Consider the following 20,150-nt stretch of genomic DNA (forward strand, 5'->3'; position numbering starts at 1 on the left):
TGATTTGCTAGTAGCAGCTCATTGATTTTCTGTCTAGATAGCTCCCACGTCTTTCTTGTCAGGACTTAGGATAGTTTCAAGTACAGATGTTTAGGGATACTCTCTTATAAAGGAAGATAAAGCATATAATTTTCCTAGTTGGAGGGGACCAATTAGATACACAGGTATTTTTTTAATTCCTTTGTTCTTCTCTCCAGTTTTTGAGACAGTTAATACATGTGACCTTTCTCAGTCATGTGGGATCTCCCTTGTTCTCCCTAAGTTCTTGAAGACAATTGCTAATAGTCAATAGTTCATTGACTGCTTCAGATTAAGTACTGAATTTAATTAGACCCTGTTCCCTTGAATGTGTCTGCATTTTCTAAATGGTCCTTAAGCTGTTCTCTTCCTATCCTGCCCTTCTCCTAATTTTATATAAACATTTTTAACTAGATAAGAGAAAGTGTTCTTCATTTTCCTTTCCTGCTAGCTATTTTTCTTTCTCTTAATTTTAAGGACAATTTAATTCTACAAGTTTTGTCACTGCCTTCTGCCTCATTCCATGGTTTGCCTTTTCACAATATTCACCCTTACCTTATTCTGATACCTTACCTTATTCACCCTTACCTTATCCTGAGGCAGCTGTGCTTCCTATTTTCCATAACACTCTAAGTTTCTTTCCAAAGGGTAACTCCATGCTAACTTTTTGATCAGGGTGCTGCTCAGTCCTTTGTGCTGACAGACCCTACTCTTTCTAGTAGTAAAGCAAGATGAACACTATAATTCGAAGATGATCATGTTTCTTATCACAAAACATTAGAATAAAAATCTACACTGAGACCAAAAGCGTATTGGTACTTGACAATATAAGGTGTTTAGGGAGGAAATGGTGAATTATATGGTGATAAATCAAGAAACAGAATACTCAGTTTCCAGTGATACACACCTCAAATATTTTGTCTCTCAATAAGATTTTGTTCCATGTATTTGTCCAACAACCTTTTGGACAACTGTATTTCACTGCCCAGAAAAAGAGATTTCCAGCCTATTTATTTGGTTCTCATTTCCTCATTAACTTTGGTCTTTTGTTTTCCTCTCCTAGTTCTAATGTTGCCTTTTTTAAATGGAAGAGCAGTACTACATGTAAAATTCAACATGGAAATGAAATTTTTGAAGGTGTTTGTATGAGGACAAAATGATATTCTGTATTTTGTTCACTGTTCCTTTCCCAATAATTCTTAACAATTTCAACAGCTTACAGATTTATAGAATTTTTTTGTTTTCCAGAGCATCTTTTGCTGGAGTCCTAGTCCTAGTTAAATCAGAACCTATCATTGTGCCTGCAAACTCATAATAATGATTTTCCCCCATATTTATTTTTCTACAAATTTTGGTAATTAATTTAACATGCTTGGTTAATAAGTATCATACATTTTTTGGAAGCAAGTAACAAAAAGGTTTTTTCCTCATTGCTGTCAATATTTGATCTACATTAACCCCTGAACATGTTAAATTGATTGTAAACAAACCAACATTTTATTTTTCTGCTTTTGAAATAAGATACATAATATTTAAGTACACAGTATATATTAAACTGAAAGAACATAGTGTAAAGTTTGTTTTCTGCTTTATGGTTTTCAAGGTTTTTTATAAGATATGATGCGATACAGTGTTATTATTACATGCAAGCCACCATATGCTATGATAGCGAGCTGTTAGTTTAAATTGACTTCCAAGAAAAATTGGGGTTTTTTCATCAATCTGATTCTAAAGTCATGTTTGTTTTTTTTTTAATATTGATACAGAATGCAATAAGGTGGAAGCAGCAAAAATTAATCTACTGGATATGATCTGTGGTATTTTTGATAACAGCAAGGACAAAACTTTTCAGAGAAAATATGAGAGGCTCTTAAAATGTAGCAGGGAACTATATGACCTGTGAAGGCCTTGTCCTTTTATTTTTAGAGACTGATAATAAATTGCACTGTTAAGTTTTTTTTAAGAAATTTACTGGAATAATGATAAAATTGTGATCATTTATAAAATTGTCATGTAAGGCCATCCTCTTTTTAGTGGTAGGCCAACCTTATTTTAACTTTAATAGCCACTTTTACAGTCCAATTATGTGCTATCTGAATTTTTTTTTTTTTTTTTTGCACTAGATTTGATTTACCATTCTCTTTTTTAGTAGTAGTTCCTATGTTCCATTGCAGGAATCATGTATATAATATTCCTTTTCTCATGTCCTCTTCTGCAATCCTGAGCACCTTTCTATCCCTTTCTATTTTATAAGGGTTTGCTTGCATAGGAGCTTCTCCTCTGTCTTTTTAAACTACATTAGGTATTATGGCTGTTAGCACAGGTTGGCATGAGGAACAAGATGAAATAAAATAAATCATCACTTTCCTCATATACGGAACATGCATTTCTGTCACCTCTTGGAGTTTAAATGTTTAACTCTCTTTTCTTTTTTGGGGGTGAGGGGTAAATGTATACCTGCGAACTGGCGTTCACAGCTTCCCTTAATCTATCTTGACTATAAATAGGATGATAATTATGAAATATTGTAAAATAATTAGTTTATCTATCTTGACTATAAATAAGATGACAATTATGAAATATTCTAAAATAATTAGTTAAGGTTTTAAAGCTATTGACTTCAACTTTCTGATTAAAATCTGAAGTTTATCTTATATCTCAAAAATTTATTTTTGCTCAACTCACATGTGTTAAAAACACGTATTTAGTTTAAATTGTATTTATGTATCTGAATTATTAATGTGTGTGATTATTATTTATACTCTTTGGGTTGTATCCAGATTCAGATTTAATGATTAGATGTTTCACTAATTGTCTAAACTAGAATATTGGATAGTGTGAATGAAAACACAGCAACACTAAGAATTTAATTTAAACTGTGTATTTTTAATCTAGTAACAAGAGGGGAAAAACTACTAAATTACCCCTTCCATGAATAGTAAGTTTAGGAGTGCAAAATCTAAGCTATGTACTATTTTATTATACATTTCAAATACCATAGTAAAAGTCCTTACATCAAAAAATACTTGAATTGCAATGTGACACTTTTCAAATAGTAGTCATGATACATATTTAAATGTATAATATCACTTTTGAATTGCCATATTTCTTCATTTGAAAGAAAACAGAGCAACAGAAATGTCTTTCAATTAAATTCAGAGAGATATGCCTTCACAGTTAGAAATCTAATGTTGTCATTTTTCTAACATGAAAGAAAGAATATTCCCTGAAACTGAGTAAATATTTCTAGTTTACAAACAAGATGAAAAGTCTGTTTCCCCAGGCTATTGAAAGAGAGTACATGAAAGCCAAGAACAATTGCATAAGATCAATATTAATATTTTGATAACCAGAGCAAGCTGATGTTTAAATTTAGGCTTGAGAATTTATGTGCAAACTTCATGAAGTTCACACAGCTCTAAGAACTCAGATCAAAAGAAGTTCAACATTGAAGAGTACACAGAATAATCCTAAAAGAACAGGGCTTTAATTGCCATGCTAAATAGGTTAGCATAGATTTTATTTTCATATTTGTTATTTTAAGAACATTTTCTGTCCCATAGGATTTTCCTAGGAGCTCAAGATAACTTCAAGAGAATTGGTCTGAAATTTTATCATTTTTAGCAAACTGATACAGGGCATCTCTTCATTTATGAAACAGAATAGTCCATACACGTGTTGGAGCAATACACACAATGCATCTCAGCTGCATTTAGACATTTAAAAAAAAATGTTCATTGACTAAATCAGTACAAGTCAAACAGGTATCAGAAAGGACAATGGAGAAAAAATCTGTGCAAAATCTCAGAGGACAGAAAAATTTTGGAGATCGTTAGACACCTACTACTCTAGATCTAGTTATAAAGAAAGAGTATTCTTTATGTGTAAATACAAAACCGTTAATTTGGACTTCTTTGTCTTCCCTCAGTTTTGGGTTGTTAATGTAATGAACTGTAGCTTTTGACTAAAGAGAATCAGAGAATCATTTAAGATCATCAGTCCAACTATTTCGACTGATGATCCCAACTAAATGATGTCCCTCAGTGCCACATCTACATATTGTTTAAATACTGCTGGGTGGTGACTCAGCCACTTCCCCGAGCAGCCTGGTCTGATGCTTGACAACCCTCTCTGTGAACGCTTTAGAGCACCTTCCAATACCTAATGGGAGCCTTCAAGAGAGCTGCAGAGGGACTTTTCATAACAGCATCCAGTGACAGGGCAAGGGGGAATGGCTTTAAGCTGAAGGAGGGTAGATCTAGATTAGATTTTAGGAAGAAACTCTTTATTGCAGGGTGCTGAGGCACTGGAACAGGTTGCCAAGAAAAGTTGTGGGTACCTCATCCCTGGGAGTATTCAGGGCCAGGCCAGTTCTAAGGAACTTGGGCCTATTGGAAGGTATTTCTGTCCATGACATAGGGGCTAGAACTAGGAGATCTTTAAGGCCCCTTTAAACCCAAATTCAATGATCCTATGATGATTCTATGAATTACAATGAGTGCTGTCTGTCAGCCTGAATAACTTTTGACTAGAGTGGATTTCCTGTTAGGGATACATACAGTCTTCAATTTAAGGTTTGTGAAGAAATGGATTGCTACCCCTGGATGGAATTTTTCAAGCTGTTATTGAATTTTTCAAAATGCAAATAAGACATTTTACAGAAGTGTTTTATAAATCAGTCATATTCTCTATATTGTTTCTATGTTGAACAAACATGCACAGACCCTGAATTTTTAAATAGAAATAAAGTTAATGTAGTTATTTTTGACATTTTTATTAGTTATTTGGCTTTTCAGTATAAAATAAACTTATTCAAAAATCCTTCTACTGTGTTTTAGAGAACCTGAAATTTATCATTCAGTTGTTTTATATGTCATATTTTATTAAAACTTTTTTCCAAAGAATGAAATATATTTTTAAATGTTTTATCTGAAATTAGTGTTAATATTTTTAATTTTTTTACGGTTTTGTGCTTAAAAATAATATATTTACAAATCTGAATTATATACCTCTATATGTCCATATGGGCATTCTGGGATGAAGAGTGATACATTAAGAATAAAAAAGGATTTGGTTAATCTCCTAAGTTTGGCAAAGAGTTCACAATCATTCTCACATGCTGTATTAGATACAGCTCTGCTGTATCAGTAAGGGAGATGAACTTCTAAAATGTGATTAAAATGTGTATTCTTTTTTCTGTGGCTCCCCACATTTTCATTAAGTATGTAAAGATGTGCAGAGCTGAAAACACGGGTTTTCAGTGCTATTCTGTGGAAGTGAAAGTCAATATCTCAGTAGGAGCAGACAAGTGAAGCTACATTGAAGCATTTGTATATATAATTTTGAATCATTATTTATAAATATTCTTTATAAAATTTTTCTCCCAATCTTTTATTGTATTTGTGTACTGGACATTTTGGAAACTATTTTTATTAATTTATACATGCTAACTTTCTGCTGAGACAAGTTATTTAAATAAAATAATAATGGGTGCATCAGGCACAGCATCACTAGCAGGTCTAGAAAACTATAACATTGTGAAATATGTGCCATACCTTTCTCAACATGTCTGTTAACAATTTTTTAATGGCTGCTTTAGTGGTGTAAACATAGTGGATTGACTTCACATATCATAATTTTGTATTTTAAAATTTGGTTGCTGAGCCAAGGTATGCACTTCTGCCAGGATTTAACATAATTAGATTTAACAATATTTGACAGCAAACATTTTCAATTGTGTTAAATTATGTTAATATTTAATACTATTCAATGAGTTGAATTTTCTTGTTACTTTGAATATTTCTGATTTCATTCCTTGGACTGAACTGTAAACTGTTTAAATTCCAAGAACTTTATTTGTACTTTCATTTGAATAAGATTTACATAATTTCTTACATGTGCAGCAAAACAGTTTATAGAATCAGAAGTGCTCTGTTGTTATTTTTTTCTGATCAAAGGCAAGGTAATTTAAAATAAAAGCTTTCAATTTAATAGCAAAGAAATGGAGCCTTCATTTTTTGATGAGCAGCCATGTGTATAGTATTTTGTAAGATGATTCTGTCACAGGCAATTAATACTTACATTTTCTTTTCTAATACTTATGGTATTCATAAATTTTCATAAGACTTGAAGTTTTTATAACCTTATCTGGTTTATGTAGATTTGAGATCTACAAATTAAATAATTTAAGAAACAGAGCTCCTAGAGAATATCTTGTATTATTATCCAAAATGTTAATTTATTTTCAGCATAGCTGAATGCAGTTGGGAAAAATGTGTCTCTCATTTGAAGTGTTTGATTAAGAAATAATTCCTCCATTTTGTTTCTATTATATTTCAGCTATTTTAAACTGAAATATATTCACTCTTTTAGGAAATTATATACTTTTAATCATATTGTTAATAGATTTAAAAATGGAATTGCAGATGTGAGAGTTAAGAGATTCCTTAGTACGAGTACTTTGTGAGAAAAATGATCTATATGTACTATGTCTCCATGGGTAGGATGGAGACTGTGGCTTTATAATTTTACCTTCAAATATGCTGTATATTGGTTCAGTCATGCAATTAAATAGAAGTATTTTGATATTTTCAGCAATGCAGCAATGCAAGTTTGGAAGCTATTAGCTTGTGAAAGAACTTTTGATCCTAAATCATCTTTGAGGCAATTGCACAGCAATCACCTCTAGTTCATTTTCAGCTGTAAATATTAATTTAATGTATAATGCCAAATATTTTTACATATAAATTGATTGAAAATGTATTTTCCTTATTATTGCATTTTAATTTTTCAATATTCAGAAATAGAGAAAGGAGGTTGTGGAGATCCTGGAATTCCATCATATGGGAAAAGGACTGGCAGCAGTTTTCTGCATGGAGACACGCTTACCTTTGAATGTCAAGCAGCTTTTGAACTGGTGGGAGAGAGAACGATTACATGCCAACAAAATAACCAGTGGTCTGGCAACAAACCAAGCTGTGTTTGTAAGAATTATTATATTTTTTTCTGTGTTATTTTTCTGACCTTAACCTCTTGCATTTCTTAATGTTTGTGACTAATCAACAGTAGGAAAATACTTCTAAGTACCTTGAAGACTTTTTCCATCATGGTTTGCTTTTTTTTTTTCAATTGACTTGGTGGCTCATTTATGAAAAATGTCACCCAGGACTGTTTTTAGAATGTTCTTTACACTCATTTTATATGTAATTGAACCACCACTTAACACTCTAATGTAAATGTGTGTTGAATTAGATTCTAAATGAGCAATCTTTAACAGCAGAAAAGTGTTCAAAAGGATTCTGTGGCTCACAGGTTTCATTCGGGCAGTGCAAAACAGCCTGCAAACCCACATAAGAAAAGATTGGCTTTCTTTTTATTTTTTTTTTTATTTGAGATATATCACAAAGGTGTGAATATGAATATAAAGAAGTTAAGAATCTTGAAAATAGGAAAAATTTAGGTAAGTTATTAATTGTGATTTTTGTTTTAAAATATAAAATATATTTGTTGATAAAAGAGGGATGTTGGGTTAGTTCTTATTTTTTTGTTTGCTTGGGGTTTTTTTGGTTTTTGTTTGTTTGTGTGGGGTTTTTTTCTTGGGGGGTGGGGTTAGTTGGGTTGCGTTTTTTCCTTTTCTTTTTTCTTCCTTTCTTGTAAAATAGAGCAAATCTTTGAAGTCCATAGGTGTATTAGGCACTTGAGTTATGCAGATCATGTTAAATTTTCAATAGAGAGTCATACAAATCAGTAATGGATTTGACAACCATCACAACCTTTGTGAGGTTTCCTACTCCATTTGGACATGTATGTACTTTGAAGCTGTTTTGGTACAGGACTAAACAAACTGAGCAAGATTGCTCTGGACTGAATAATCATCATTAGGCTTTGCAATGCTGAATTGTGTCTTGGCATGTAAAGCCTAGGCACAGAGACAGTTCAGCTGCAGTTCCCTTGGAAGACAGGAGCTGTGTTTCTTCATGGTGCTGTATTCCATTGGATTGCTATATCAGTTTGTGTTGACAATGTAGAATATTTTACTGTGCTTCCAGTGTTACATATGCACATGCCCTATGAAAAAGCCTGAAATCTAACATCTATTTACATACACTGAGGTCAGTTTGACACATTTGAAGAGCTGAATAATGGTTGTCTTTGTGTTAACTTATATTTAGTGAGTCTTACCCTTTCTGATTATACTGTACTTCTGCCTACAGTGCCAGTCACAAGGTCAAAACTCCTAAACCAGTTAGGCAATGTCTTGATGAAAATTGGCTCAAAATAGTAAAAAGGATTATAGCTATGAATCATTTTTGGTTTTGTTCTATGCCATCAAAGGAAAAATAGGGTAAAATAAGTTCAAATCATATACTCTTAAGTTTTCTTGATTCAGTCACATCTAAATTTCCACCGTTATTTACATCAGAATGAACTTTGTATACTACAGAAAAAACTGGCCCATGTGCTTGATTTTTTTGATTGTTAAATACATTTTAATGCATATTTGGAAAAAAAAATTGACATTTGGAAATCACATTTTCATTTTAGAACAAACCTCCGAATCTTTTGCAAATTCTGATGCATCAAGAATTACTTTTACTTTCTTGGTATTCGCTACATGCAAATCTCTTGCAGGCCCTGCTTCAGTCACTTGGATTCACATGGGAAACAAAACATTGGAGAACTGTTCTGAAAATGTTAAACATTTCCTGCTTGCATGTACAGTAGTTTTAACATCCAGGCTTCAAAGTCATCCTTTTCCACAAGAATAATAAAAAAATAGAATAGAAAGACAAACATTTAAAAAGTTGTGGATAGAATTTTGAGAATCTTATTGTTCTTTCCTTTAGTTTCATGTTTCTTCAACTTCACCACACCATCTGGAATTATTCTTTCTCCAAATTATCCTGAGGAATATGGGAACAATATGAACTGTGTTTGGTTAATTATCTCAGAGCCAGGAAGCAGAATCCATCTGATTTTCAACGACTTTGATGTAGAACCTCAATTTGACTACCTTACAATCAAAGATGATGGGATTTCAGATTTACCGCCTCTTGGCACATTTTCTGGCAATGAGGTCCCTTCTCAATTGGCTAGTAGTGGGCACATAGTAAGACTTGAATTTCAGTCAGATCACTCTACCACTGGAAGAGGATTTAATATCACTTACACAAGTAAGAACTGCTTTTTATTTTATGCTTAGTTTTATGCTATTTTCATAATAAATAAAAGATTATATTTAAATATTTATATTTATATTTATATTTATATTTATATTTATATTTATATTTATATTTATTTCAGAAGTAAGTTGTAATGATTGTATAATTGCACTATTTTCAGATGTCATCCTTGTATTCATTAGCTCATCTGAATCCTTATAATTTATTTATTTTAATTATGATAGTGCGAGGAATTCCCTTTTTTTTGTTGTTGTTTTTTTGTTCATACTGTGTAAATGCAGATCCCATAAGTAATGTCCAGATCATTCACATCAAAGCATCCAGTGCATGTAATTTAGTATACTTCTCAATTAAACCATCAGAAATAAGTTCATAATGGTATCGATCTGTGATCCTAGATATTAATTGGAAAAGGATATAGTAATCATCAATGCAAATAAATAGTTGTGGGAACATGTTTTGCTTTTGTATGTTTTTTTTAGTTGAATGGAGTGGAATCTAAGAATACAAACCCCTAAGAATAGAGATCTCTTTTCAGCATTACACATAGCAGTTACACTCTCTGGTTTTTCTAGTGTCTAGAAAACAGCTGAACTGACGCAAAAGTCTTTCCTATAAGAGTTCATGAATTTAGAATCGTTCTTCTCTCTGGTTCCTGTCTCTATGAATTTTAAGAATATGCTACCTTTAGGAAGGCAATTCTCAAACAAAGTTTAATTGTAACTGGACAACTAGTCCAAAAGCTGCTAAATGTGGACCTACTGGTCATGTACATATAGAGAGCTGCTGAGAAAAAAAGTGTCTCCTGTTTGGGCAACCAGGTTAAGAAATATCTGGCTACAGATGGTCCTCTGTTTTGTTCATATAAAAAGATATTACTAAACAGTACCCTCAAAAGAAAATTAGTAACAGCATTGTCATGTAGAAAACATTTTTACATTTGCCGTAGATTGGTAACTCTCCTAAAAGTTTTATGTGTCATTCAAAGATGCTACTTATACAGAGGTTATAATTTTAACTGAAATTATCTTCTAAGGTTATAGAAGTTAATTGACAAGTTGTCTTCAAGACCTTTTGCACTGTTTCTAAGTTGTGTCAATTAAAATAATAGTGTTTGTAGCCAACGTGTTATCTTGCATTATTTGGAATGATTCCCCACATAAAGCTGAAATCCATTGATTCCAGTCTTTTTAAAGTCTTATGTGCCTAAATTGGTCTTTTGCTTTTATAGGAAGGGATTATTTTTGTCCTTAGAAAAATGGCAGGAAGAAAAAAGGGGAAGCCATTTCCTCTTTTTTTATCACATAATACCTGTGAGAGGAGGTACTCACTTTGCTACAACCTCTTTGCAGGTAGTTGTAGGGAGCAATGGGGGCTCCCCTCAACCTCCCTTTTTTTGGGTTAAACAACCCCAATTCCCTTCTGTTAGAGGCAAAACAGCTGGATTTTGTCCAGAAGAAAATTTAGACAAATTATTCTTGTGTATCTAAGCCACATATATCTAAAAACTTCTGAATTCCAGCTATGTTGCATGTCATTGGATTTGAAGCTTTTTATTGAGAAATTTTCTATACTTTGAATTATGTATTACTATGTTATATGTGTTACATATACTGTAAAAAAACAAGACAAAAAGTTTAAAGGGATGGGGTTTATTATTGCTATTATTGTGGGTTTTATTACCAGCATTATTACTATGTTTTTATCAGCCTTTGGTCAGAATGAGTGTCATGATCCAGGCATTCCTATAAATGGGAGGCGTTTTGGAGACAGATTCCTTCTGGGAAGTTCTGTTTCCTTTCACTGTGATGATGGCTTTGTGAAGACTCAAGGCTCTGAATCCATAACCTGTATTATGCAAGATGGAAATGTAGTATGGAGCTCAACTGTCCCACGTTGTGAAGGTAAGGGCACAATCTTTACTTTGCACCTACAGTTTGAATAATGGCACTATTTAAATTTAGTTTACTTTTTACATTTTGCACATAAACAAGACTGCTTTACCTGGAGTTATTAATTCATCTTAACACTCTTCCAGTCAAGTGAGAGCACAATAGTAGAAACAAGATAGCTTGCTTTTATATTCTTGGAATAAATTAGCATTCTAAAAATCTGGTTGCTATTGTTTCCAAGTTCTGTTTGTCACCATCGTTACTCAGTTGTGAATTATAACTGCTATAGCAGTTTTGGCTGTACATACTGAAGGACAATTATATAACATATAGGAATTAAATAAAGCTTTTATTTAGAGGTCCTTTTTGAAAATTTACCCATTTAACTTTCTCAAAATGAAAGTATACTTGAATTTCTGTGTGTAATATTATAACCTGCAGTACACTTATTTCTGAGAAATATAGTGAAAACCAGAGCTATGTTTAATATCCATGATATTCCCAAAAATTTACCTTTTTATTTGCTTTCCTTTCTTATGTGAATAAATAGACTAAGATGATCTCTATTAATGTTTAAAACTCTCCTTAGAATGAAATACAGTAAGAAGAATTGCTTGATGCTTAACTGATAGGTCCTACAGTCAAGGCAGATGAGTGCATTTAATTAATGACTAAAGTATGTTTTTTAAAAGTCATGTTCAAAGTGTTTGCATTTTATTAAACAATAGATACATAGATACATAGACAGACTCTATATTAAAAGGATTTTATGGGACAACTAATCCAAACCTTCAAAATCTCACTTTTCAATTAATTTCAGTGTCATTGAAATTACTTAAGGATCTGGATCATATCACTTTTGTGTTATTTGGGCAGTTTGAGAACTCAGTTCTCATAAGACTGTGCATTTCAAAGAAAATTTTAAAATACTGAAGAACCCTTCCATGTCTGCAGTCTGTTAGAAACGTATGTGAGCCTGGATGTTGTACTAGCACAATTTCTTACCCTGATTATAGCATGTTACACAGTGGGGCAGGGTTTTTCTTTTATTCTTAGAGCATACCCAGCCCACTCGAAAGCAGGGAGTAGGATGTTGGTTTTTGTCAGAAGATTTTTTTCTCATTTTGAAACTCTAGATTCAATTGTTAAAATATTCAGTGTAATCTTTGTGCAATTTTATTTTTGAAAATGCATAGACAAAGGACCAATGATGAGCACTTTGAGGGGAAAAAAAAGAGATAAAAAAAAATTGCAGAAATTATTTTTCCAGAAAATATATAGGTGCCCCTCAGTTATTCTTTCGTTGAACCTTCTGGAATGTTTATTTGATTATTAATGAGGAAAAGATTAAACTAATAGACTTGCTTGGGGTGGGTTTTTTGAGGGTTTTTTTGGGGTGGTTTTTTTTTGGGTTTGTTTTAGTTTGGGTTTTTTGGGGTTTTTTTGGTTGGTTTTTTTTTTGTTTGTTTGTTTGGTTTGGTTTGTTTTTTTAAGATTTTGCTCTTTGCTTCTTTTATAGAAGGAAGTAGTTAGGTTCAGGATATATTCCTTTCTGATGTGGATTCTCTTGATAATTGAAAGAGTTTCTGGGCTTTGATTATGGACAAAGAATCCCAAGCATGATTTAGTTTGCTTCTAGTTGTCTGAGATTTCAGAAGAACTGTTGTTTTCTTTTGTTGTTGCTCTGCTCTGTGTTTTTTTTTTTTTTATACATAACTGTCTCTGTAAGCAGCACCATAAATACATGAAGTAAATTATGTATATGAAGTGCTATTATCAGTTGAGGATCAACAGTCTTAGGACTGTTCTTGTTCATAGTATGATGAAATTTGATTTAAAAAACCACCATGGAATAAATTGATTTCCTCATTAACTATACACATGTAAGGTAAATACCATTTTACTGGCCTTGTTCATCCTTACTGGCCTTTTCTGCTTCAAAGAAAATTTGGCGTGTTTCAGAATTTGTGGCTTGCTTTTATCACTCAAATCAGGAAAAAATTCCTTGAGATGAGTGCAAGTCAAGTGAAATCAAATAAACCTTTCTGATTAGTTTTTGTGTTGCTAGAAACACTGAAGTAAAATTAGGCATATTAATTTGCAACCCACAAATTCATGTTGCCATCCATTTCTTTATGGCATAATACGTTGGTTTGTTGCCGCTTAGAGAAAGAGAAGAAATTTAGCAAGATTTCCTGCACTGAAATGTGGAATTTGCTGATTATGATATCATTGAATTCTTCTATGAGGACAATATAAATGATACTAAGATAAATTTACCTGACCTTGAAAGTGTTCCTGTGTTATGCTGTGCCATAGCCTTTAGTAAAACATAACATCCCAAGGCCCTGTGCCGTGGCAGCTTAAATTTTTAAGGGACTCATGTTTTCCTAAATTTGTTCTGTCATTTCTGCTGTTGTTTAATCCTGCTCCAAAGTCCTTTAATTTGTCTCTGAAAAATGCCCCTGTCTAGCCCTGTCATTTTCACAGCCCTCTTGCAATACATTTTTTTTTTTTTTACTTTTTATGGAGGAGGATCAGGTTAGAGAATGTTCAAACAAATTTGACATAGAGGAATGGGTCTGATGGTATGCAGCCAAGATTTCTGAATAAACCATCCAATGACATCACAAGGTCACTCAATATCTTGGGAAGCTGATTTAAGCCAGGTAGATCCCTGAGGACTGGAAGAAAGCAAATTCCAGTCTTGGAGAGTGGAAAGAGAGAAGATCTGAAGAGGTACAAGTCTTATCTCTATCATTGGGAAAGGTGATGCAAAAATATTCCTTGAAACGATTTCCAAACCATGTGCTGTGGTTTAAACCCTGCTGGAAATTAAGCCACATGCAGCTGCTCTATTCCCCTCCACCCCTCCTGTGGGAGTGAGACAAAAGGCAGATGTTCTGAGTTGAGATAGGAAAACAGCAATGAGATAAGATAGTAAGAACAACAATAATAATAACAAAAGTATAGGAGAGGGTGATTTACATACAAAAGTGCTCACCCACTGCCTGACTGACTAACCAACCCAACCAGGCTCCAAGTGCACGTGGCCACCTAGACAAAGATAAAATGCCCCTCCAGATCCTCCTGCTCATGTTTTTCCTCCACCCCATGTCACACTCTCATTCTCTTCCTCTTGCAAGTGAAGCTCTTGACTTCTGACCCGCAGATGGTGTGAGTGGTATAGAATAACCACCCAGGTGTGCCCACATAGCTCCAAACTCTGACCCCTGAGGCTACTGTGAGAAAATTGCCTCTGTCCAAGCCAAAAACAGGACAAAATGAAGAAAACTATGGTGACTGGGAGTAATCAGCATGGATTTATGAAGAGGAAAATCATGCCTGACCAACCTAATAGCCCTATGTGTTTAGATGAACTGTCTGATGGATGAGGGGAGAGTAATGGATATTCATTTTTAGTAACGTGTTTGGCACTGTGTCATGCAAAATTCTCAATGACAAACTGATGAAGTAGGGACTAGAGAAGTGAACAGTGAAGTGGACTAAAAATTGACTGAACTATTTGGCTCATAGAATTGTAGGCAGTGTCACAACTGGAGGCTAATTGATAGAGGTGTAGCCCAGGGGTCAATCCCCTATCCAACACTGTTCAAAACCTTCAGTACATAACTGAATGCTGAGGCACAGCATTCCGTTATGTACCGAAGATTTTGAACAGTGTTGGATAGGGGATTGACCCCTGAATGCTGAGGCACAGCACTCTGAGCAAGTCTGAAGATGATGTAAAACTGGGGGGAGTGGCTGGTGTTCCAGATGTTAGTGCAGCTGTTCAGAGGGACGAGAGAGGCAGGAGAAATGGATTGAAATAAATGACAGATCTTTCCCATCTGTTCAGCACTGGTGAGGCTGTGTTGGGAGCACTGTGTGCACTCCTGAGATCCACAGTACAAGAGAAATGTGGACATACTGCACTGAGTCCTGTGAAGGGTCACAAAGATAAGGAAGGACTTGGAGCATCGGGCGTACAAGAAGAGGTTGAAAGAACTGTGCTTGTCTTGACTGGAAAAGAAAAGGCTCAGGACTCAAGAGGGATATTGTCAATATGTACAGAAAACTGATAGGATGGTTTAAAGAAGGTCGAGCTAGACTGTCCTTAGTGGTGCAAAATTACCAGACAAGAGGCAATTAACAGAAACTGAAATACATGGATTTCGGTTTAAAGATAAGAAGAACCTTGCACTGTGAGAGTGATCAAACATTAAAACAGATTGTCCAGAAGGACTAGGGAGTGTCTGACTTTGGAGGAAAGGCATGATCCTAACTGGACATGGTTCTGTGCAATCTGTTGTTTTGAGCAGGAAATGGACTAGATGATTTCCAGACATCCCCTTCGACTTAAACCATTCTGTGATCCAATGGAATGTTTACAACTGCCAGTTCCACTGAGCTCAGTGATTACTCAAAAAGGTGGCACAGAACAGCGGTAATAATTACTTGGAACAATTTGTCTGATGTTTCCATGTCAATGTGAAATCATACTGGATTTAAATGTGATGAGACAGTATCATTTTTTAATAAGATGCTGTGCTTTTCAACAGAAGGAAGGCTGGCAGACCCAAGTGCCTTGCTCTGTGTGGTAAAATATATAATAAGAAAGTAATAAGTCTCAATAAGACACATTGCAGGCCTTATGAGTCTGAAAAAATCAAAGTACTGTGTTAAAATATTAAAACTATATTAAACATATTTCTATGCATTTTAGTTTGGTTTTTTTCCAATTTCTTTGAATATATAATATATTTGAAATAATTAGTATGTTACAAATATACTTGTTTTTAATTCTTTCAGCACCATGTGGTGGACATTTGACAGCATCTAGTGGTGTTATCTTGCCACCAGGTTGGCCAGGATATTACAAGGACTCACTTAATTGTGAATGGGTGATTGAAGCAAGACCAGGAAATTCCATTAAGATCACTTTTGACAAGTGAGTATCATAAAGTTAAACAAGAAGTAAGGTCTGAGAATAAACACTTGTTTTATTATTGAAGAATAAGTATATACTTTAAGAACTCAAACCACAAAAAGGAACCTCATTGCAACAGTCACAATGGTATTCCTACAAGTAGGCAATTAAAGCTTTCCAATGTGTTCAATGTGTTGTTTGCCTCCATTGTACTCAGCGGGAAGTTCCAGAAATTTAAGATGCTGGCTTTTTTTTCTCATTAAAGACTTCACACTACTTATAGCTTATAGGTTTATATTTATTTGCAATCTTTTTTTTTTTAATTAATGTTTAGAAGCCTGAGGTTTTCAGGGGCCTCTTCTTAAATGGAAATAGCAATTTAAGTTATGAGATGAAGCATTTAAATTTCACAAAAGGAAATGCATTGCCTGAAATTGCAGATATTTGAATGCACGTGACCTTAACAGTGTGATGAGAATATTTCTGAGAAAATAATGAGAAATATAGGCTTCTGTGACATGTGGTGCAGTTTAAGAACTCAATTTGCCAAATTTTAGACAGATGCACCCACATATTCCACTGCAGAATTCTGGAGTTTTGTGTACAAATTTAACTGCAATGACATTAAACAAGAACTTGGTGTTTATAAAATGGAGAATTCTGGTCACATATAATTTTTGAAGTACAGCAGATACACAATTAATCTACTTCAACATTATCTCAGCATTAATAGCAAATGGATTCTGTTGCTGTTCCATAATTGTTTCAGTTGCAAAACAGTATTACCATTCAGCATGTTGGTTTTGGTAGACAAAGAAAAAACATTTCAATTTTTTCTTTAGAGGTTTATGGAACTTTTCTGGAAGGTTTAGAAAATTGTCTAACTTTACTAAATCACATTATAATTTTTATTAATAGTGTTTTGCTTGTTAATAATAGTATAACCTTGCTTTTGCAAAAAAATTATTTTCTTTTGTCAACACGAAGGCTTTGTTACCCAGTTTAAAAGTTCCATGGAAAACCTTTTTTATTGCTTACAAGAAAAACTGACCTTGCTGTCTGATATAACAGTAAGAAATTACAAATCAATAGTTGATTTTTGTCAATTATTCAAGAAATAAAATATTTTTGTCAAGTATATGGCCCAGTTTGGGGAAAATGGAACCCTTTTATACTTCACTATATGGCTTGCTTCAAAGACATACCTAACAGAATGAAGCTTTGTACAAATGTGATATTAATAATGTAAATTACCTCACTCTTGAGCTAATGAAGCTTTAATGTTTCTAGACAAATGTGCCTTTCCAGAGCCCTTAGAAACTTTCCAGAAGTAGCAGCAAGTGACTGCATGACCCTATGATCATTGTACGTTGAAACATTTTTGCATTTCAAATTGTGCCTAATGCCTGGAAGGGTAACAGAAAAATAAAATCTAATTGAGTCAAGTCCTGAGGAAAGGAGTAGAAGAATAATGGCTGACCTGAAGATCTTTGGTACTTTGAATATTGTTAAAAAATAGTTTGATAATTTATACAGCTAACCTCTGTATCCAAAACCAACCCAACTGTATGAAGAATAGTATAACACAACATCCTTTAAGTCTTTTTAAAATTATCTATGTACATTTGGAGGACATTCTACCTCTTACTAATATAAGTGAGCTAATAAACATTAAAATAAACTGAAACCCCAAAATGTAAACCTTAATTAGTTACCTTCAGTAGTGATGAAGAACTTCCAATAACAAATTGTCTTGGTTTATCAGTTTAGGTAAAGTGCAAAGACTAAAAATAAAAACCAGCAATGAAACCAGACCAATTAAAAAGACAATTCATTCCCTTAAACCCTCAAAATCAGATAAGAGAATGATAAAGTCACATTTGAGTTTGACATGAGCAGGAATCTACTGGGAATAAAAATCATTGTCAGAGTAGCATTTGCTGTTAAGAGTTATTTTCTGGTTTCTGTCTCCAGCAAGGGTTTGCCATCCATTGTTGTCATACTGCCTTGCTAAGAAAGTGCAATTGCTGGCAGAAAGCACTTTATTCCTAATTAGTTTGCCTCACAAACATAACTGTCAAAATAATTGAACTGTTCAATTACTAATCTTGAGTCTATTCATTATGAGTACAAATAAAGTATTTAAAGCAGCCTAGCTGTATCTGTCTGTTTTCATCATTCTGCTGCAGGATAAATCAATATATAATCTCTGAAATTATGGAAGGGTACTGAAAAACTGTCAAGTACTTTAGTGATGCCCTCTGTAACAGTCTATTTTGGTGAATTAAGTACTCAGTGAGCCTTTCCAGGAACAAAATCTCACATGTTTATGCAGCTAAATTGTTAAAATAGTGTCCAACATGCTTCTTGAGTTTGTCAACTACCATTCTCCCAAATAATTATCAAACAGAGCCAGGAGTTACTGTGGGCAAGCAACCATTCATAATAGGAAATTTGAATAGTATCTCCTTCTTTGAGAGGCTAAAGGATGTATTTAATAGTGTGGATGTGAGCCATTCCATTCTAGCTGATTTCATTGCCAGAAATGGGTCCTGAAAATGCTTAATGTATTAGCAAACCTGCAAGCCCTGTATTCCACTGTCAGAGTGGATAGATAGCAGTAAAAGCAATCATCTGGATTCTATCCAACTTATCCAAATAAAGTACCATAAATCTAGAGTTTTCTGTGTGAAGAGAAAGGAAAGATACAAAGTGCCTAAGTCAGTTTCCAAGCAGTCATTAGCTCTGATAGCAAAGCAAAAGCTTTCTGACTTATGGCTGTGCTTTTGCTTTCAGGGAACCATAAGACAACAACTAGAAAGAATACTAAATACTGGCTAAAACTGAACTTGTTCTTACTTTTATTAATGTGTCTGTAAAAATATTTTTAAAACAGCAATATTATTTATTCTGGAAAATGTAATGGGATGGGATCTTGGTCATAATTTTGTAATTAAGTATAAAGTTTATTTACACTTTGAAGGAATGTCACATGTATTTCTCCTTTCTTGAGCGTTTCATATTTCGAACTTTTCTTTAATTGCAAGAGTACAGTTTCCTATCTCCAGACCACTGCATGTGTCCCATATTGGCAAGACAGCGAAGGGTGTTCACTTTGAAAAAGTATTGTATTGCGTAGGAATTTCTGCTGCTCTCAGAAGTAGAACTAAGAAGACTTATGGGAATAGAAGAGAAAAATCTCACAACATATGCATTTCTGAAAGATGAAAATAAGAATATTGGGTCTGCATGCAAATATATTTAGAGCAGTGTATATATCTGTATAATAGCACAAACTTCATTGACAGGAAAATTTATGTGTGCATGGTTTAGATGCTACAGCATATCAGAATCTACTGTAACCACAAACTATCTTGAAAAGCATCTGATGTAAAAAATGCCACTTTAAGTTCATCTTGAGAAAGAGCAGGTTTGTGCTGTTTGATTTAAGAACTAGTAGTAGATGACATAGATATCCATTATGAACTGGAGAAATGTGATGTGGTTTAATGATTGGCAGGCACATTGACTCTGCTGTTGATTTTAAAGTTATTTTTTCTTGTAAATCAACCCTCATTAGTCTCCTTACTTTCTATTCTAGTCTATATTACCTGTTGTGTTTTTTTTTTTTTGACACACTAAAGTAATGTAAGAAGTCATGCTTATTATAACAGTAACAAATTTTAAAATAAAGGCTTGATTTAAATCTAGTCTTTTTTACTGCTTTATTTCATAGGACAAAGATGATTACTTAAAAGTAAAGTAACAAGCAATGTTAGAATAAAAACTTTGAATTAAAAAAAAAAAAAAAAATTAAACACTTGACTATCTATAAAACAGCTTTTGCCAAATAGCAAATGTCAAATAATGAAATTGTTGAGATGAAATAATGAAGTGTTATTGAAGATGTTCCTAGGGTGTCCAACTATTTCTTAACCTGAGAGCAAAAAATATCTTGGATGCTCATACTGCATTTTTTTTTGAGACAAGTTGCATTTTTGTAGCCAGATTTCCCACTAAATGTCTTTCTGAAGGCCAATCATATGGCTGATCTGAAGTATACTGAATCCCTTAAAAAAATTTTTACAATACTGCAAAAAAAGCAAGGAAAATGATTCATGAAACCTT

General features: G+C 33.5%; 1 protein-coding gene across 1 annotated transcript in view; it reads left to right on the forward strand.

The window, feature by feature from the left end:
- CSMD1 (CUB and Sushi multiple domains 1) overlaps positions 1-20,150 on the forward strand; it is a 1,067,000-nt gene that overhangs the window by 806,157 nt on the left and 240,693 nt on the right. The window contains exons 13-16 of the mRNA XM_059842787.1: positions 6,819-7,001; positions 8,865-9,191; positions 10,910-11,104; positions 15,905-16,043. Of these exons, the coding sequence (XP_059698770.1) occupies positions 6,819-7,001; positions 8,865-9,191; positions 10,910-11,104; positions 15,905-16,043 (844 nt within the window). The remainder of the gene's footprint in view (positions 1-6,818; positions 7,002-8,864; positions 9,192-10,909; positions 11,105-15,904; positions 16,044-20,150) is intronic.

This window comes from Haemorhous mexicanus, chromosome 3 (assembly GCF_027477595.1).
Source record: "Haemorhous mexicanus isolate bHaeMex1 chromosome 3, bHaeMex1.pri, whole genome shotgun sequence".
Taxonomy (NCBI): domain Eukaryota; kingdom Metazoa; phylum Chordata; class Aves; order Passeriformes; family Fringillidae; genus Haemorhous; species Haemorhous mexicanus.